General features: G+C 38.5%; 4 protein-coding genes across 4 annotated transcripts; 1 reads left to right on the plus strand and 3 right to left on the minus strand.

Annotated features, from left to right (window-relative positions):
- Positions 1–1,065: 1,065 nt before the first annotated feature.
- On the minus strand, positions 1,066–3,500 carry LOC140036155 (replication protein A 70 kDa DNA-binding subunit B-like). The gene is made up of 11 exons (XM_072077453.1): positions 3,357–3,500; positions 2,987–3,260; positions 2,794–2,890; positions 2,568–2,692; positions 2,402–2,480; positions 2,182–2,311; positions 1,960–2,021; positions 1,730–1,850; positions 1,411–1,600; positions 1,238–1,300; positions 1,066–1,160 (listed from the first exon to the last, which is right to left on the minus strand). Exons 1-11 carry the CDS (start codon positions 3,498–3,500, stop codon positions 1,066–1,068), a joined length of 1,380 nt encoding a protein of 459 aa, XP_071933554.1.
- Positions 3,501–3,860: 360 nt separating this feature from the next.
- On the minus strand, positions 3,861–9,320 carry LOC113709987 (uncharacterized). Its single transcript, XM_072077454.1, has 5 exons — positions 8,819–9,320; positions 8,586–8,702; positions 7,558–8,472; positions 4,680–7,305; positions 3,861–4,572 (listed from the first exon to the last, which is right to left on the minus strand). Exons 1-5 carry the CDS (start codon positions 9,318–9,320, stop codon positions 3,861–3,863), a joined length of 4,872 nt encoding a protein of 1,623 aa, XP_071933555.1.
- A 2,185-nt stretch (positions 9,321–11,505) lies between these two features.
- On the minus strand, positions 11,506–15,824 carry LOC113709664 (replication protein A 70 kDa DNA-binding subunit B-like). The gene is made up of 10 exons (XM_027232486.2): positions 15,484–15,824; positions 13,583–13,750; positions 13,238–13,511; positions 13,044–13,140; positions 12,824–12,948; positions 12,631–12,709; positions 12,388–12,520; positions 12,111–12,271; positions 11,870–11,990; positions 11,506–11,769 (listed from the first exon to the last, which is right to left on the minus strand). Exons 1-10 carry the CDS (start codon positions 15,679–15,681, stop codon positions 11,611–11,613), a joined length of 1,515 nt encoding a protein of 504 aa, XP_027088287.2. The 5' UTR covers positions 15,682–15,824; the 3' UTR covers positions 11,506–11,610.
- Positions 15,825–16,266: 442 nt separating this feature from the next.
- Positions 16,267–19,379, plus strand: LOC113728750 (ABC transporter G family member 1-like). The gene is made up of 7 exons (XM_027253114.2): positions 16,267–16,332; positions 17,082–17,546; positions 17,637–17,723; positions 17,816–17,941; positions 18,159–18,353; positions 18,454–18,540; positions 18,624–19,379. Exons 1-7 carry the CDS (start codon positions 16,279–16,281, stop codon positions 19,257–19,259), a joined length of 1,650 nt encoding a protein of 549 aa, XP_027108915.2. The 5' UTR covers positions 16,267–16,278; the 3' UTR covers positions 19,260–19,379.
- Positions 19,380–19,907: the final 528 nt, after the last annotated feature.

The raw sequence follows: 19,907 nt of genomic DNA on the forward strand, positions 1-19,907 counted from the left end.
GGTTATAGTATGAGAAACGAAAGACACTTCAAGCAATAAATATAAAAGATGCAAGATATGAGTATACCAGTGGCTGTAAAAGCTTCAGGTGGAAGATTGATTATGTTCTGCAGCCACTGAGTAATCGAGTTAAACGAATATAAAGATGGTTCTCCTGTATAGCTTAGCACCTGCGGATAAGCCGCAAGGAATTTTTTTTTTATATAACACATGTTCTGTTCCCCAGGATTTTCAACCATTGTTGCAGCATGGATTGTTGCTTTGCTGAAAGTACAGAGAAAGAACCTGGTTTTGCTGTCGTGGGGAATGGCAACCCATTTCCTGAAAGGATTTTTTTGTGTGGTCATTGGCACGTTGGGAAGCACAATAAGAAGAAAGTGAGTAGGGAAAATGCTAAGGGGCGATATACAATAAAAGCTGCAGCAATGTTAGAGAAGTCTGAGTTTGTAAAGTGCAGCTGGCCAGGCATTTGTATGTCCTTATATGCTAGGGGAGCTTTTTGGATTTAATTATAGAATAGTTAAAAGGGAGTAAATACGGTAGGTAGATGAAAGCACTTAGGAATAAATTTTCAGAGATGTAATGAATGGCCGTGGCTAAAATGGTAGCATTTGTGTCCATCTTTATGGTGTTAGACCTTTAACCTAACTGGAAATGGCTCGGGTATAGTTATTGAAGCGAAAATCTGCCAAAACCAAACAGAACAAAGCTGGAAACTCCAAGAGTAGAGAAACATTAATTGCGCAAATGGTTATATCTATCAAGGTAGGAAAGAACCAAGCACGTTCCTGATGAAATTAATGGACATCTGCGCTGCTACACTGCAATGGAGTAAAAGGCAACTGTAGTTTTACCCTGGTTGCACAAAATCTTGGAAACAATAAATAGTTTACGGCCATCCAGAATGTATTGAGAAAAGAAAAGGTAACGAAACTTCTATAGCTTGGCAACAAAAGCTAGCAGCTTGTAAAAGATTGTTAAAAGTGCTTAGGACGATGAGATTAATAACATAAGTAGCTTCATGAGCAAACAGTGACTTGCTTAGCAACTGTTGCCATCTGACAACTATTTGTTGCGCTGCTTCTTTGAAGTGGCTTCCTCAGATTCATCAAAACTACTTCGAAGACAGCGGCGTGTTTTAGATGGCAATTCTTCTTTCTCTGAAAAAAAATAATAATTTGACAGTCAAAATAATATTTTAAGAAAGCTAGTATGAACAAGAGTTCAAACTACATACCTGGAGGTAAAGCAACAGAAGAAGTAGCCTGATCATTACTATTCTGAAGGTAGCTCTCCTTGTCTGCAAAAGGAAAATATAAGGCCAGTGAAATTAGTTATTACATACATGGAAACAGCTATAGCAAAAGCATCACATCTACATCAAAAAACTTAGAGCTTCAAGAAGCGCACCAGTCCCAGATTTCGAACCAACATGCATCTGATTCTCAGCAGAGGCAGTCTCAGCATTTTCTTCAAAATAATATACAACAGTGTAGTTCTGATATGATCCATCATTTCTTGTGCTTCCTGGTTTAAGTTGTACTATGAACATTTTATTCTTCAAGGCTTCATGGGTCCTAGCTAAAGGCAGGTCTTCATTCTATTAAGGAGGAAACAAACTGCAGGAATTAGAGCAAAGATATGGCATGGTCTGATATACATATATTGTCTATTTTTTACGTATATAAGGCCTGAAATTAAACAAGGGAAAAAAACTGCTCATTTAAACCTTGTTGAAGGAATCTATTGCTTGTAAAGCAGTAAATCCAAGCAATGCCTCGGCTTGTTCACCAAAAACTGATGCTGTAAGCGTGTCAGTTTCATCAGTAAGGTCAATATCAAAGCGGCATCTGCAATAGTTACATGTGAAAAAAAGATAAATATTTATGCAAGACATTCAGCAGGGTTGGAGAAATTCAGAAACTGCTGTAAATATCTTTCCTTGGCTGAGCAGATTGCTTTTCATTGCAATGGTTGCAAGTATAAGTGCATCCATAGTCAGCTGAAGTTATGCGACGGCACTTTACACATGCCATATACCAATACTTTTGCAGTATGTGTTCAAAAGAGAACATGCACTTGACCCACGAAACCTTTGAGGATAAGAATAGTGTTATCTGATTTATAGCAGGCGGTAGAATGAAATGGAAAGTTACTCAATAAAAGACAACTGCAGCTCACCTTTTCAGTTGGCAAAACATCTCGTATAGCAGTTAGTTTTTGTTGAGGGCCGTAGAACATTTTAGGAGATTGGTTACTATACGGCTTATCACGGCGGAGAGCAAGTAATTCCTTGTCATTCCTTGATGCCCTATGCATATATAATAACAGAGAGCAGAGCAGATAAATAATCAGTGGAATCGAAAACGTAAATGTACTTTTTTTTTACGCTAATGATTACCAATTTTTTAGGCTTCTAGCATCTCCAACAGGTGGATCAACAACAATTACTGAGTCATTTCTTGTTGACAGTGCTATTCCTGTTAGAACAATTACAACAAGGTGAGTTTAATTAGTAAAACAATACTATCTGAGCATGAACAAAACGGATCAAAGATTCTATATACCATTGTACGTGACAACTTTAAGTCTACGGCATATAACAACTGGATGCCTGTTGCGGTGGTCTGTAAGTAGCTTCCCTTCATTCTCGACAAATGCATTCCACAAAGATAGCACAGTAGGGACCATCCTAACATGTAAAGCAACAGGAAGAATATTTTTTTAGATAAGACTCATAAACAATTTTGTATTGAGACTGAAAGATTCTGAAGCAAAGACAAAATGATATACTCTTCATTCACAATAAGAAATCTCTGGACAAATGACTCCTGCGAATCATTTTTAATTGGAACAACAGGCATTGCGTCAACAACTACGGCCATAATATCTGATAAACGATGTAAAGAAGTAATTAGTTAGGTTTTCAATCAAAGTTCTGGGATTGACTACAAAAGAACTGATCAGAAGCAGAACGCATACTGACCAACAGTTTGAGACTTTGAATCAGCATAACTGGCTAAGTCTTTAAAGCTTATAGGAGCGAACTCGGACGGCAAAACAATGCTCCCCTGTTCATTAAGCTCCTCAACAACAGTTTGTGTGCTTATCACCCACTGCATCGTAAGGCCATTAGTTTGATACCGCTCCTCAATTTCTCTGACATCAGCATTTGATATCAGATACTTCTTAAAAACATGGAGTTTTGTTCCCATCTTTTCAATAGCAGCATTAAACATAATTCCCTCAACTCTGGATCCCTGGTATTACATTCAAAAGAATATGTTAACTCTGTATACTATTTTAGTTAAGCAAAAATATAGACCAATCAATTCATCACAAAGTGTGGTTCATACCTGTTCATCAGCAAAAACAAATTTCTGGTATCTTGTGGGAGACTTTTGTGAAGAAGCAACGTGCATCTTTTCCTGAACAGTAACGTGGGCTGACCATCCTCTCATTCTTGGTCTGATATCAGCAATGCAGAGCAGATTCACCATTCTACTAAAAAAGAAAAGTTTTAAGTAAGTATAACTGATGAACCTGTAGTATTGGGACAATTGCCTCGGGTTTCCTTTGAACTGGCATTCTTAACTACAGCAACAACTCCTCCTATTAGCTAAGAAAACATTACAATCAAATGCTTAAAGATACAACTTTTTTATGCTTAAAACAAAGCAGGACAATCCACTATACTGCTGATTAATAAAATCCCACATTGCAAATTAAGATTTACTTCAAGGTCAAAGAACAGTTGCATACAAAACTTAACTATTTAAATGATGAGGAAAGTACAATCCAAAAATAGAGCATTTAAGGGAGTAAATTGACAAATGGGAAAAACAAACCAGAAATAAAAGCTACTGCTTAGCTAACGTAAGAACTTCATCAAAGACCACATTTCTAGTTTTGCATTCAGTGACTGTGTCACGATATGTTGCTGGCACTATTAGGACTTTAACTGCAGATGAACTTTTTGCACGGGAAAGGGCAACGTATAGCTGGCCATGAGAAAAAACAGGTTCACGCAAGTAAATCCCTACATCATCCAAAGTCTGTCCTTGAGACTTGTTTATCGTCATGGCAAAACACAATTTGATAGGAAACTGAGTTCTTTTAAAGGGTATGCCATTCTTTTCGCCGTCGGAAGTTTGGAGAGGAATCTTTGGCAAGAAGACTTTTTTACCGCAGTACTGACCCACTGCAATCTCTGCACAAATAGTGTTGTGCCGGAGCTCTCGGCATATAAGCCTGGTGCCATTACAAAGGCCTTCCATTGGGTTTAAGTTTCTGAGAAGAATAACTGGACAGTTCTCCTTTAAGATCAGCTTATGAGGGGGTAACCCCTTTGGACTTAAAGAATTGAGAAAGTCTTCATAGTCGCCTTGATCTTTCTCATTTAAAGTTCTATCAGAACTTATATAAACATGCGGATCTTTAGGAAACCTATCAATAATGATCTGGTTAACATCATCAACAGCATTGTTTGTTGGTGATAGAATACACCGATTAATCATCTGATATGGATCTGAAGCATAGATGTTTAGATCACCAAAAACAGATTCTATTAACCTGGTGATTAAAACACAAAGTCAGAACAAAATACCGAGGGTCAACTAAAAGTAACCTATCACATAAATAAATGATATAGTAACACTATACAGAAGAAATATAGTCACCTGTTAAGAGAAGCTTCCTTTCCATCATAAGGGATGATCATATCCTTACATAAAGATATTTTGCCGTCTTTGTCTTCTGGTTCACGGCCCTCGCCTATCCGTAGCAAGAATTCAGAGAAAGCACGATCCATAACAGCCCTCATATTTTCAGTTAAAGTAATTTTCTGCAAAGCACTCCAGAGAGGGGAGTTAACAAAACTTGACTGAACCAAAACATCTCTAGTTGCATCTCGAATCACAGGTAGGGTCTGCCGGAAATCACCTCCGAAAACCACTACCTTGCCACCAAAAGGATCATCGCTTTCCATTATATCTCTAAGAAGCATATCAAATGCTTCGATTGTTTCCTTCTTAGCCATTGAAGCTTCATCCCACAATATAAGTTTGGCCTCTATAAGCAACTTAGCAATAGAGCTTTGCTTACTAACTTGGCAAGCCTTAGTTTTAGATATGTCAAGAGGGATCTTAAAGCGCGAATGCGCAGTCCTCCCACCAGGAAGAATGGAGGCAGCAACACCGGACGATGCTACAGCAATGGCTATATAGCCTTGAGAACGCAGTGTAGCAAGGAGTGATCGATAAAGAAAAGTTTTCCCCGTTCCACCAGGGCCGTCGATGAAAAAACTTTGGGCTTTGGTCGAGAAAACTTGTGCCATGATAGAGTCATAGGCACATTTCTGACCTGCATTAAATTTTGAAGACATTAGCAAATCCTCCTCTGCGAACTGAACACTTCTCTCAGCTTCAATTTCCTTTGTAATCCGCTGATCCAATGTAACACCAAGATAATCAGAAACCAAGTGAAAATCATTTACACTTTTACCCATTTGTTCCAAAAATTTGCTGAGCTCCTGAAGAACCAACATTCTGATGTATTCAGAAGAATATCCAGTGAGTGAACTATGTTTTTGATAATCCCTTGATAGTTCAGTTTCATACTTTTCCCACAGGTGTTTGGGGTTTGATGGGGAGCAGAAAGCTAGCATCACAGCAAATAAGCTTCTGAGCGAAGAAGGCATCTGGAAAGTAGCAGCCTCATCAAGGGTGTCTTCGATATACGTATCTGATTGTAACAATCCCATTTGGAAAGCAGCTTCTCTGTAGGAATTCATACGTATGCCATTTACAGTCAACAAGTGGTCAAATGAAGCAGGTGCACAGACACAAGACAAAAGCAACCTCAAGAAATATCTTTCTCCTTCTGCTGGGCTAACAGTCACCAATCGGCCAACAACTTTTCGCCGTTTTCTTTGAGACCAACGCTTCTTGGCTGGCTTCCATACAAAAAACTCAGGAAATTGTTTGTAAAGCAGCTTGAGCTCCTGAGCATACTTATTTGTTTGATTCATATAAAAGAACTCAGTCAGCATTGTCTTTGAGAAGTCAACATCAGCAACCAAATCAGCAAGATTAGTTTTTCTGTGAAAAGAAACCATTTGCTCTCCAGGCAGATGGACCTGTAATGCGTAGACGCTCGGGGTCATTTCATTTAAACCAAACCGAAATATGCGCCAAAAAGCTTCTGCAGCAGCGACCCATCGCCCAGACTGGAAGTCGGAAATCTCATCAACATCTTCAAAGGTTTTGTCAGAGTGGATATAAAAGCTCACACGATCATGTCCTTTATAAACATATTTGTACAGATACTTAACTAACTTAACAGTGGAACAGATTTCCACATTCAAGTGGCAGTCAAACAATGCTAGAAGGTATGGATTATATGGAACAACCCATCTGTTATCTAACAAATGATCCCTTACTCTTACACAGCGACCATCCATCCTTCTCCTATAATGAGGATAACCATCCTCTGTATAAGTTGTGTAGTCAGTGAAGCTCTTTGGATAATGGTTCTTGCACACTCCATCTTTCATACAAACATTATCTTTTTTTAACGAACCACATGGACCATGCAACATGTGTTTCATAACCAGAAAGTGCAAATGAGGTTGCTTCGCAGGATCAGGTATTTCAGCCGAAACTATCATGTCATAAGCTTCAGGATTGAGGGGCTTATATTCTGGTTTCAAAATGATCAACATATGAGCATGAGGAAGTCCTCTCTTTTGAAACTCAATCACATACACACAAGCAGCAACTTCACCAAATATTTTCTTTTTTGTGATTTCAGCCTTTAATAATTCCAACTTTGCTCTAAACACTCTTGAAACTAAATCAGGTCTATCCTGAGCTTCTTCTCCGTATTTGAGGTTGTCCTGTATTTCCTTCCACATCCTATTACAAGTCATGGTAATGAATATGTCAGGTTTACCGTACCTCTGGACCAAAGACATAGCATCTATATACCTCCGTCTCATGTCCCTTGGACCACCAATAAAGGAAGATGGAAGGTAAACTCTTCGGCCAACCTTACTACCTTCGGTCTGACCAGAAGAGATGCTATCTGTTACACCTTTAAGAATTTCAGTTCTAATTTCTTTTTGTTTTTTCCTATGGAATTCAAGCCTAGAGGTCTCTATCTTAACATAAATATCAACGGCGAACTGCTGCAAGAGTCTCCCTGTGTGCAAGAGCATTGACCTATCATTGTCTCTAATCTGCAATTTGTAGCAATAATATTCTCGAGCAGAAACAGTGTCACGTTTCTTTTTTCCCTCCTCAGCAGCTAAAAAATGAAAAACAAAAGATAAGAAATTTAATATTTTTAAAAACCAATTAACCATTGAAGAAATTATATATTGGTAGGACAAGTTTAAAAGACTTTTAAACAAGACATGAGGACAAACATAAAAGAGTAAATAACAGGCAGCAAAAATGGCAATAAAAAAAATAAGCAGAATTAAGTAAAATTCTTCCCTTGAGGGGAAAACTGAATGTAGGACAGCAAACGAAGAATGATCTTCAGAAATAAAGATACCTTCATTTTCCCTTTGAATAAGACCAATAGCTGTTCCTATTTGAGCGGCATCAACAAGACCACCATCATCAGTTTCCTTCCTCTTTCTTTTATCAGTAGTGGTGTTTCTTGGAATACCATAGTGCCAGCCAGCTTCACCTCGAGGAAACAATAGCGGATATTGCAGAGAATCGTAGCACGCAAAATAGTGCTGAATTCTATGGCTTGTATTTGCATGAGTATAAACTTGTATGTGGGCGCCCTTGTCTAAGGCTTCATTGTCAGTCTCTGTCCATATTGCAGCAACTTCTGAAGACGTTGGCATGTTATATAAACGCTGATCAAGCCCTGGATTGGAATTAAGAAATATACTATGGTCATCCAGATTAGGAAGTTCTCTTAGCGACTTGAAAACCTTGGTATAAGGATTCTGTTCAAGAATACCCATTAGGAGTTTAAGAGTGCTGTCACGTAATCTTGGAGAAGCATCAAGTCTCTTCGACAGTTCCTCCTCTTGATCATAGAAGTATAGCTGGATACCAGTAGGAGGATGGCCATTTGGCTTCAGACTATTCAGAAGGTGATAAATTTGGCCTTGTACACGAAAAGTGTAAACTCCCTTAGTATTCTTGGTCAGATCCTTATCATATTTTGCAGCAAAAGTGCTAAAGGCAAGATTATTATTGTATGTGCGGACATTCTTCCGGAAATGAACGCAGTCCTCATCTGTACCAGAATAGAGCCGGAAGAGGTCGTAAGGCATCACAGGATGAACAACCGAAACCTCACCACCTGAACAGCAAAAATTCGGAGGTTCCAAATGGAATCGCTTAGCACTGCAGTGTTGACACATTGGCGCATCAGGGAGGACCAATGTTTCAGTTGGAATCTGTTTCAAGCGAGAAAAACTGCCTTTTTTGGTCCTTTGTCGCTTACCTAACAACACACAAAACCATATACTAATCAAATTCAAGGGGGGGGGAAGGAAAAATAATGTGACCTGTAGCACTTGAAGGCACAGTTAGAGTAAAATATATACTAAAACTAACCGTTATTTTGGAGTTGTGTGCTAACAAGAATCTGTTGGATGCCGTTTTGTTTAGAGGAATCAGATGGTTCAACATTGATGATACAAGTTCCTTCTCCAACCAGGGAGTCAGTATACGCTGGCACAGCAAGTTCATAAGAAAAACTCATAAGAACTGAAAACATTTATAAAAGAGCCATTCAGATAAATAAGCAAACGTTTGTTAAGAAACAGAGTTTAAACTGAGTATCGCACCTTCAGGCACACAAGACTGCCCAGGAGTAGTAGCTAAAGAAGAGGGCAAAGCAGATGAAGGCAAAGCAGATGATGATGACTGGAGTTTTGTGGATATGCTATCAAACAAATCAGCTAATTCATTATTGTCAGGAATAGGGTTTGGTGCAGAGCTGCACGTCTCAGGTGCAGAAGCATTCAGAATTTGCTCTGGGGGAGGCTTCTTGGCAAAGGCCCTATAGTTTTTCTGACAATGTTTAACTCTGGGGACATTGCACACAGGAGTAGAAGCCGTGGGTGGAGCAACGTGCTCTGTTTTTTTCGCAGCATATAACTCCCTCCTGTGCTGGCGAATTTTATTTTTTTGCTCTTCTGGCATAGCTGAATAGCTAGATTGCTCAGCAGTATGCATGTTACCTGCCTTTTTCCTAGCATACCGCTCCCGTCTTCGCTGCAATAACTCATCCTTTTTCTCTTTTGGCATATTAGCATAATGTATACGTCTAACGGTATTGCGGTCCATGTAGAAACTTACTATAGTATTTCATACAGCGAGGCAAAAGATCAGAGGGTAGCTATTTTTTGAGTTTATGAGAGAAACACGCTGCAACATTGCATATATTAAGATAAAAGATAAACAGCTAGCTATTTTGAGCCGAACATCTAGCAAGTAAATGCATAAACATAAGCATATAAATGCACAAACAGAAACATCTCCACCTAAACAGAACAAGTAAAAAGGCAACTGGACAGGTAACACTCAGAATAACACACCATCAGTTGAGCCTAAGGCATGGAAAGAGAGGAATGAACTAATGAACCTAGTCAGAAAAAAGCATATGCAGAATAAGGTAAGTAAGCACATTTCTACTGAACAATACCTGAAGGCCTTCAAGGGATCGAAAAAGAGCCAGAGAATGATAAAAGGCAAGTCACAGTAGAGCCTCAAGAATACTTGAGCTATCAGGAGCTCTCTGACGGGGGAAAAAGAGAAGAGAAGGCTAGTGAGAACAGAAAAACAGAAGCTGGAAAGTGAGTAACTTCATGCCTAGAAATATACACACACATTAGGAACATTATTATGGCCAAGTAAAACAAGGAAATAGACTAATTAACTATTCAATGGCTTAGTAAAAAAAAAAAGAAAAAGTCTTAACAAAAACGGTAAAAAAACAAAAACAGTAATAGCAGAAATATTTTCATTCATAATGACCTAAGAAAAAGGCTTTTTATGCCAGCTCTCATAACCAACAAATAGATTGCTTAACAATACAATGGCTTAGGGGGGGAAAAAAAACCTCAGCTATGGTGTGTAAAAAAACTCAAAAAAGAACAACGCATGTAGAGGTAGGTATGCAACACAATGAAAGAACAAAGATTAGGGGCTCATTGTTAGAGTAGCAGGCCATAGAGCAACCTAAGGAAAATATGGAAACACACGGAACAGGTAAAACAGGAAACAGAGTACGTGCAACAGCTCCAATATGTTCATGCATATACCAGAGATATGTTCATGCATATTTTCAATAGAGAATGAAGAGAGGCATACCAGTATCCTAGGGAGGATAAATATATCCCTGAGGCAAAAGAAAAGAGATGAATGTGCAAGACTCTAGTTAGCATCAGCAGGTAACTACCAGTAGCAGCAGAGATATTTTCATTCATATGCAATAGAAAATGAATAGGGACATACCAGTATTATAGAGAAGATAAGTATATTCCTGAGGCAAAAGAAAAGAGATGAATCTGGAGGATTCTAGCTTTCACACCTAACTCCAACGTATGAGCTAGATAAGAAAAAGAAAGTTTAAAAGAGCTGTTGATAGTCTAACATTGTCTTCCGGACCACATCAGAGGCAAACAATAAAACAACAGCATCAGCAGGCAAGTACTAACTGAAGTCCATGTTCTAGGCTATTAAATGACTTAGTTACTTTGAAAGAAGGGGACATAGATGCAGCATTCAGTAAAGAGCAGAATGCTTTACTGAAAAAGCTGCCTAACTGCCAAAGATTCAGGATACAGAACGTACATAAGATGGGCAATAAGCTTTGGTTCCTTTTGTTTTTTTTGCTTGATACATAGTCGGACATTTCTTGCAAGGCAAACAAACTTTTACATGGTCAAAGGTTTTTTGACCTTTTTAAAATGGTTTTTTTATGAAATTAAGATGAGCAGATTATTTCCGCAAAGCTTTTTTAGCTAGTTCATCTTGTGCAGTACAATAGTTTCTTTTCAGGAGGCAGTTTATGGAAAAAGGACTGTGCTTGACCTCTTTGATTTTTTTTTTTAATCAACAAAAGTAAAGCAATCAGTTTAGCTTCGTGAAGACTGTTAACAAGCTAATATATCATAGCTTAGTAGTTTGCGCTTCCGAATTGCCTCACCAGGGAAACATTAAGTAGTGTATAGCTCAGAATCTTATTTGCTTCGACAGTTTTTTCTTGGAACAAATAAATTGCTCGGGGATCGAAATTCACAAAGGACAGCAAGATACAAAAGGAAAATACTGCATGGTGCCTGATAACACATATTTTTTTTATTTAAATAGATCCAAATTGTTCAATAACAAAACAGAAATCAAACAAAAAACATAGTCTAAACAACAGCCAGGCCATGAGAAAATAGCATGGGCTAAGATCCAAATGTACAGAATGCCTAACCATCAACAAAACAAACAACCAACGACACAACAAATCCACCATGACTTGGCCTAACTGTAACAGCCAAAGAGAGCTCGATATAGCATAAGATATAAGCTATACATCCAAAAAAAACAAACAAGAGAAGTTTACACTAAAAGCTAAAAAGAATTAGGCAGCTTGTGCTTCAGCATCATTCACGTCATAGGAAGCGACGATTGTATAGCGAGCACCCTTTGTAACCCTAAAAGCATGGTCCGAATGCTTAAGATAAAACAACATTACTCTTCCGTTAAGTGCACTCGCCACACGATCAGTAAGATGCACATCCTGGCGACAAAGTGAAAGCCATGACTTATTCTCATAGCCAAAAAATCAGCAAACAACATTACACTTTAGAAGCATATGCACAACAGGGAAATAGCAGTACCTCCTTATCAGCCTGATATAAACGGTGAGAATTGATACCTATTAACTTCTCGGCCTCATCTCCCATGGCTATTACATTCAGTGAACCAGTGCCATCCTTGATAGCAAGAGTCACACAAGCCCTTATAGCACAAACGAATAAGCAATTCATCTAACAAAAGAGGACTCAAAAACAGCAAAATAAAATAAAAAACAGGAACAAATAAAAAAATATAAAAGAGACTACCATAAGAACACCATACCTAGGGAAAGTATAAATGTCTCGGCTGCAATAGCGGCACATGATACCCCAGTTCAAAGAAAAATCATTAGGAAGATAGCAATGTGGACAGGCTAGATACCATAGTCTACCCTTTCTATACTCAAGAGAAACCGTGCCTCTTATCCATGCAGTTCCTATGTCCTGTGGTGGGTAACATACAAAGCAAGGGAGGAAAAGTTATGGGATACTCAAGGTGGATATGAAAACATTTATAGAGAAAGACTATGATTCCAGCAAGAATGTAATAGCAAACTCACAAACTTCGTCGCCTGTGCAATGAATGAGATCTGACTTATACGGCTAGAAGCAACTGGTGGGACCAATACACATGAATTAGCATAACTCCTCTCGTGGACCATTTGCGTGAGGTCTGATTTATTAGCTTGAAACCTAAACAGATTACAGTAATTTGATAAAGCAAAGTAATAGCAAAAAAAAATAAAAAAATAAACAGAGAACAACGAACTGGCAAAAAAAAAAGAAGGAACAAAACAGCAGACCATGCCCGGAGGTTCCCAGCTTCTTGCACAATTGGGGAAACCAATATCACAGACGAAGACTGAGTAGATAACGATAAATCTGGAAAAAGGATTGAGTGACCCAGAGAACAATGCTCAGGCAAAACCAAATGGTAAATTTTAAAAATAGTATGGATAAAAGATGAAAAGATATTTATAACATATAGAAGCTTACAGTTATCGGTAGTCACCCTAAGACGGATACATATCAAAACCGGATTCTGTGCAATATTAGCCATTATGTCAGCCCCTTCTATGGCTTCGAACTCATTCCAAAGAGTTAAAATAACAGGCCTAAGCCTTAACACAGAGGAACATATAAAAAATACTCATTAGCAACCCAAATACAAAAGATAAACTCAATAAACAGAGGGGGAAGAAAAGCAAACACCTACTCATAGTTAACAATAACATAGTCACGTGCGACAGATGGGCCTCCTTCAAAATATACCTCTCTAGCAGGAAAGGCACACAAAACAATTCCCATGATATCTGTGAAGCCACAAAAAAAAAATTAGAGAAAAACAAATGTATAGGCACAAGGAATTCAAGAACAAGGGGAAAAACAACCAACAAAATATAGAGCTACCTATGAAGTTTTCTGTGTCGGCAACAGCGTCACACGAAGCAATAGAGCGTAGGCGAAAATAGCATGGGAGTTTTGGAGGGTCAATTTCGATTAATTCATCAATTACAGTGTCATTAGTTAAAACCCAATAAAAGCGATAAGAACCAACACTCAAAGAAGAGTCAGGTATCTCATAAACACGGGCTTTTGAAACGCGATACTTCTTAAATGGCACAAGTACATCACTAACACGATCAATATTCTCATCAATCGTAAGTGCAGTCACCTTAACACCCTAAAATAAACAAATCCACAATCAGCAAAAGAACCAAAAAAAATTAAACGAGAAACAGCGCAAAACTGCACCTGGAAATCAGAAAAAACAAAGTATCGGAACTTCTTTGTTAGCTCACTGCCACAAGTTGTCTTCACGTGCGATGCCTCAATAAGCTGAACTTGAGATGTCCAACGAACCAGACAAGCATTAACCTCAGGCAAACGCAACATTCCATCAGCATGTTCAGACCACATAGTCTAAAGAAAAACGCTAATCAGGCCCAAATGAAAAAAAAACACGGGAAAAAGAGGAAATCAAAACGATAGCATAAATACAAAAAATCAGGCAAAGAAAGACGTTAATCAGGCCCAATGAAAAAAAAACACAGAAAAAAGGGGAAAGCAAAACGATAGCATAAATACAAAAAATCAGCCAAACAAGGAGCCACAAAAAAGTAGAACTAACGATTACATGAATGCAGATATTCAAGCAAAATACGAGCTAATAAAAATAGAACTAAAAGACAAACAGAAGAGCAGGTCACCAAATATAATGGCAGGTTAAAACCTGCAGTTCAAAGAAATATAACAGGGTGGCCTTGCCTAGCCTAGGTGATGATGAACTGAATTGCTTTTCACCTCAACATTTTTAGATAATTTTCTCCCACCACACAGATACATACATACATATATACAGTGCATTAATGATTCATTTATCCAGGCCTTGTATAACTGTTTATATAACTGACACATATTAACAGTAACAGGCATATCCAGGCAGATTTTGAATGCTAATTAATTTCCAAGATTCGACAACCTCAATCAGGAGGAGCTTTATGGGGAAAAAAACACAAATAGGCAACAAGAGCTCCAACCTTTCAATCAGTCATTTTTTTCGCTTGTTTTTTTTTTTACTCTAACTCACACTTTTTTTTAAAAAAAAAAAGAGACCAAAGAATAAGGAAAAGCACTCTGTTACTCAATCAATAGGGCTAAAAGCAAACAAAAAGTTACATAACACCTGAAACAGGAAGGAAATCTGATAGAAACAAACAAAAACACAAGCCCGGAAGAAGATAAATGCAACAAAAGAACAATTAACCTGGGGAAAAATTTAAAAGACCAACGAAGAGAGAACTGGAGGGAAAGAGGAAAAAGCACAACAGCCAGGCACTACAACAAATAGCAAAGGGGAAAAAGAACGGGAAAAGGGGAAAATCTAAGAATCAAGAACAAGGGGGAAAATACCCCAGCAAAACACAAAAAAAGCGTAAAAGGCAATGCAAAAGAAAAAAGGATCTGGCCCAAAATGTAGAAAACACAGAGTCAATGAAAAAGCTAGTTCCGAGCCTAGCAAAACCTCTGGGGGAAGAAAAAGAAGAACAGGGAAAAAATGGAAAAAAACAGAGCAGCTAGATGAAAAGCTTTGCTTGACTAAACCCCGGTGGAAAAAGATATTAAGAAAAAGCACTCTATTAATCAATCAATAGGGCTAAAAGCAAACAAAAAAGGTATATAACAAATGAAATAGGAGGAACATCTGATAGAAACAAACAAAAAAACAAGCCCGGAAGAAGATAAATGTAACAAAAGAACAAGTCACCGGGGAAAAAATTTAAAAGAACAACGAAGACAGAACCAAGAACAAGGGGAAAAATACCCAAGCAAAACACAAAACAAGCGTAAAAGGCAGTGCAAAAGAAAAAAGCATCTGGCCCAAAATGTAGAAAACACAGAGTCAATGAAGAAGCTAGTTCCGAGCCTAGCAAAGCCTCCGAGGGAAGAAAAAGAAGAATAGGCAAAAAATGGAGAAAAACAGAGCAGCAAGATGAAAAGCTTCAGCACCGAGGGATGAATCTCTCAGAAGCAGAACCAACTGTATTCAGGTAATTAGAAAAACAAGACTACACATTTGCTTGACTAAATCCCGGTGGAAAAAGATATTTTAAAAAAAAATCATAAACAAGCATTCTAGGGGGAAAAGAGAATACCGGGGAAGAAATGGAGGAAAACAGAGCAGATAGCCGGAAAAAATGCAGTGCCGGGGGATGAATCTCTGAGATCCAACACAGGTAAGCAGAACTAACTACGAACGGAGCTAATGTTGAACTGAGGGGGAAAAAAGTAGCTGGAAAAGTAGCACCAAAGCGAATAATGTTTGGAGGGCAAGAAGCAGGGCTCAAACCCATTAATGCTCGAGCTGAAAGGCTGAAAAAGGCCGAAGAGTAAAAGTAAAAGTACAACCGATATTATTTATGGCCGTTAGGTACACGAAGGCTAGCTGGAGAAGCGGCCAAGGGAGACAGCCTATTTTTTTCTGATGCACAGCAGCGGCGAGTGTCATGCAACAAGACGACGAAACTAAACTGTACCGGTCAAAGTGGGCAAAAAAGATATCAAATTCTACGACGTCGTTGCATCTACCACAAACCACGCACAACGCACGTGAGAGGACGACCAAAACGAAGCCGACCAAAGAGGCCTTCGGCTGTTATTCTATATATGTTGAAAAGAACATTTTTAATAATAAAACTGTGTTGGAAGCCATCTCTTTTATGCACTTGGACAACTATAATTTTACACTCACCTTTCATGTTCTTTTGGATCATTACGCATTCTCAGCTTATCTTAATACCAGCTGCAAGGCGTCAAAGACCTTTTACATTTACTTTAACGCTTAACTAATATATTAGAGGATTTTGTGGCATAAAACCCTAGTTAAGTTCTTTCCACTCCTGTATACTGGTATGCTTATTTCAGGTAGGCTTGATTCAAAATCAAAGCAGATGGGGGAAATTTTAGTTAACGGCCGAATGGAACAGCTAGCTTATGGAACATCGGTATGACCAACACCTACCCTTCGCTATGTTTTCAACACGGCAGCAAATGCGTCCAGGAATGATGCATGATGAGAAAAACTCTAACCAACACCAGTTAACAGATTATACGTGCTGAAGTCTGAAATACCTTCCTGTGACCCGTCAGATTGGTCGATTTTGTTGTCTTAGACATGCGTTCTTGCGTTAACAACTCGGCATATGAACATAACGAAAAAGTATAATAACTATGATTTATTTCACTACGGCACTTATCTAACACGTAAAGTACTGAATCACTCACTTCAGATTTTGGAAGACATGATGATAATCATGGTTCGCAATATTGGCCGATACCGATACGTATCGGCCGAATTGTAACCAGAACAGGGGAGATCGATACGATACCGATTTTCAAATCGCGGATATTATCATATTCATGATAACTCGCTCTGACTCGGCTAATATTGGCCGATTCGAATCCGTGATGCATGATATCGGCCAATATATCCAAGTCGACTCGGATATTTTTTAAAATTGAGAATTTTTGAAAATTTTCATGTGCTATAATATGCGTATCACCTGATATTCAACCGATATGCTGCGACGGATGTGGAACAATCGAAACCGCGATGCGATCGCGACCTGTGATGGCGAACCATGATGATAATGGAAATATAAAGAAATTTAGTAACAGTTTTGTGAATCTGTTTGAAAAACAAAAAAAGAAAAGGGATCTCCAAATTTATAGCCCAATATATTCTTTTTTCAAGGCCTATGTGACTCAAGACAACATCTTGACATGGACTTTAACCACAAGAGAAGCTGTATACTACTCTGCTCAGCTCCAGCTGCCCAACACTATGTCAAAGGCAGAGAAAATAGACAGAGCAGATAGGACGATCAGAGAAATGGGATTGCAGAGCTGCATTGACACCAGAATTGGAGGCTGGGGAAGCAAAGGTCTCAGCGGTGGGCAGCAAAAGAGAGTAAGCATTTGCATTGAAATTTTAACGCGACCGAAGCTTCTTTTTCTGGATGAGCCTACAAGTGGACTAGATAGCGCTGCTTCATACTATGTCATGAATCGAATTGCGGAACTTGCCAAGGAATATGGGATGACAGTGGTAGCATCAATGCATCAGCCTAGTACAGAAGTCTGCAAGCTACTTGACAACCTTTGTCTCCTTTCCTTGGGTAGGACCATATATTTTGGATCTTCCATTGCAGTAAATCAGGTGAGTATGATTAATGGCGGACACTGGTTGTTGGTTGCATTGATTCGAGAGAATACAGTTATCACTGATGACTAATTTTGTTCGATTTAGTTTTTTGCAAGGAATGGTTTTTCGAGCCCCGGTCTACAAAATCCAGTAGATCACTATCTGAGAATGATAAACACAGATTTCGATGAGGTAAATAATAGCCCTTTTCTAAGTTATGCAGTACTCTTTAGTATTTTGTATGTCAAGCTTATTATTTCAGTAAACATCGCAACCGTGTTTAGGACATTGAATCAGCTGCTGATGGAAAGACAACCACAAAGGAGGTGATCGATAAGCTTGTCGAATCTTACACATCATCTGATACGTATGACCTGATCCTGAGAGAAGTAGCACAGATAAATGGACAAGTAAGGCTCTTTTGCAATAAGCAGGAAGCAAAATTATTTGAAAGTTTACACAACTCTTTGTACATTATTTCATATGTTATACTTTAAAATGCAATTTTTTTTTTTTTTTTTTGTATAAGTGGGAGAGAGAGACGTCTCACTGACACTCCCTCCTCCCGTACCACCTTACCCATCCCACACCCCTTTAAGATGCAAAATTTGAATTCATGTATTATAGCAAATTGGAATGGTGGAGAAGAAGAGGAGACGTGGTAGCTTCTTTATTCAGTGCCTTGTCCTGACAGAGAGGTCATTTGTGAATATGCACCGTGACCTAGGCTACTACTGGTTACGTCTTGCTATATACATCACTTTAGCTTTTGGCTTAGGTACCGTCTTCTACAACGTTGGATACAGTTACACCTCCATTAATGTAAGCCAAATCTTGTATGCACTTAACAGTTTGTCTAATTTTTTTTTTCCCCTCATGCGTCAATATTCTACTTAGAAATGCTCGTTACGATTTTGTTTAGGCCAGAGCCTCAATGCTCATGTTTGTAGCATCATTATTAACTCTGATGAGTATCGGAGGTTTCCCATCATTTGTGGAGGAAATAAAGGTCAGCAGAGCACTCAACTTCCGATCGATTTCTAGCATATAGCAATCATCCTGATTAATTTCGTGACAACTAATTGCATACAGGTCTTCCAACGAGAAAGATTGAATGGGCACTATGGGGTTGCGGCATTTGTTGTTAGCAACACAGCTTCATCGGTTCTCTTCTTATGCCTGATAGCTGTTATTCCTGGAGTGATTGTTTATTATCTGGTGGGACTGCAGCGGGGAACTGAAAGATTTCTCTACTTCATTATGGTACTCTTTGCTTCTATTATGTTGGTTGAAGGCCTTATGATGATCGTAGCAAGTTTGGTACCAAATTTTCTCATGGGACTGATCATTGGTGCCGGCACTCAAGGTGTAATGATGTTGAGCGGCGGTTTCTTTCGTTTACCACATGATCTCCCAAGTATATTTTGGAAATATCCAATGTACTACACTTCCTTCCATAGGTACGCATATCAAGGCCTGTACAAGAACGAGTTTGAAGGGCTGAAATTTCCAAGTAATGAGCTGATGAAGGGGGGATCTTCTTTGATTGATGGTGAAACTATTTTGAGACATACATGGCAAGTTGAGATGGGCTACTCCAAGTGGATTGATCTGGCAGTCTTGTTTCTAATGGTAATCTTATACAGACTCTTATTCTTCGGGATAATCAAAGTTGGAGAAAGGATTAAACCCTTGGTCAAATGTTTTTACGTGGGGCTTTTCATATAGCAAAGACTGATTTGTGAATCGTGAGCCAGTCATGGTTCCAAGAGGAATAAGAAGCTCTGACTAGAAATTTAAAGTTCTGTTTCAGACTCGTTAGTCTCTGTAATATGTCCTTGCATTATTGGCCTAACATTAATAGTATAGTACATCATGCAATGATGAAATTAAAGTTTTAGCCGGCTTACTAGTAAATCGAATTCGGGGGAAAACTCGCGACAGAAACTTGCAAAAAATACCTTCTCCGTTCAGATAGGACATCTGCAACAACCCAAAAAAAAAAAAAAAGAAACATGATAGGCAGGCAGGGAATAATGCAATAGAGGCCAACTCATATATAAGCCATGATTGTCACTTTGATCTTTCCGAACTTAAAAACTTATATGTTTGTTTGTTTTTCATTAGTCAAGCTTAAGCGGCATTATTTAGAATACCAGAATGCCATTTGGATCCATGAAAAGACCATCCTCATAAGCTCACATTCAAACCAATGAAGAAAATGAATTCAGAAGTGTTCCTCTTACCCAGCTGTCCTGTCAAATTTGTTGAAGAAAACAACTTTTCTAGGGGAGAAAATGGTTGGCTTCGGAGTCAAAAAGTTGTCCTATTTCTTCTTGTTTTGTAATTAAGACATAAAATACGTACTTATTTGCT

The sequence above is a fragment of the Coffea arabica genome, chromosome 2e, assembly GCF_036785885.1.
Source record: "Coffea arabica cultivar ET-39 chromosome 2e, Coffea Arabica ET-39 HiFi, whole genome shotgun sequence".
NCBI classification, from domain to species: Eukaryota; Viridiplantae; Streptophyta; class Magnoliopsida; order Gentianales; family Rubiaceae; genus Coffea; species Coffea arabica.

Bases quoted from the DNA above. Each gene is read 5' to 3' on its own strand.
- LOC140036155 (XM_072077453.1), bottom strand. From the start codon at position 3,500: ATGGTGAATCTGCTCTGCATTGCTGATATCAGACCAAGAATGAGAGGA. The intron at 3,261-3,356 runs GTATGAACCACA...ATGTAATACCAG, and splicing joins TTGTTTTTGCTGATGAACAG to GGATCCAGAGTTGAGGGAAT. The intron at 1,851-1,959 runs GCAATCTGCTCA...TAACTATTGCAG, and splicing joins TGCAACCATTGCAATGAAAA to ATGCCGCTTTGATATTGACC.
- LOC113709987 (XM_072077454.1), bottom strand. From the start codon at position 9,320: ATGGACCGCAATACCGTTAGACGTATACATTATGCTAATATGCCAAAA. The intron at 7,306-7,557 runs GTATCTTTATTT...TTCATTTTTTAG, and splicing joins TATTCAAAGGGAAAATGAAG to CTGCTGAGGAGGGAAAAAAG. The intron at 4,573-4,679 runs GTGACTATATTT...TTTAATCACCAG, and splicing joins AAGGAAGCTTCTCTTAACAG to GTTAATAGAATCTGTTTTTG.
- LOC113709664 (XM_027232486.2), bottom strand. From the start codon at position 15,681: ATGGGTTTGAGCCCTGCTTCTTGCCCTCCAAACATTATTCGCTTTGGT. The intron at 12,949-13,043 runs GTAGGTGTTTGC...CTCTGTGTTAAG, and splicing joins TATGTTATTGTTAACTATGA to GCTTAGGCCTGTTATTTTAA. The intron at 12,710-12,823 runs GTAAGCTTCTAT...TCCTTTTTCCAG, and splicing joins TAGGGTGACTACCGATAACT to ATTTATCGTTATCTACTCAG.
- LOC113728750 (XM_027253114.2), top strand. From the start codon at position 16,279: ATGGGGGAAATTTTAGTTAACGGCCGAATGGAACAGCTAGCTTATGGA. The intron at 17,724-17,815 runs GTAAATAATAGC...AACCGTGTTTAG, and splicing joins TAAACACAGATTTCGATGAG to GACATTGAATCAGCTGCTGA. The intron at 17,942-18,158 runs GTAAGGCTCTTT...CATGTATTATAG, and splicing joins TAGCACAGATAAATGGACAA to CAAATTGGAATGGTGGAGAA.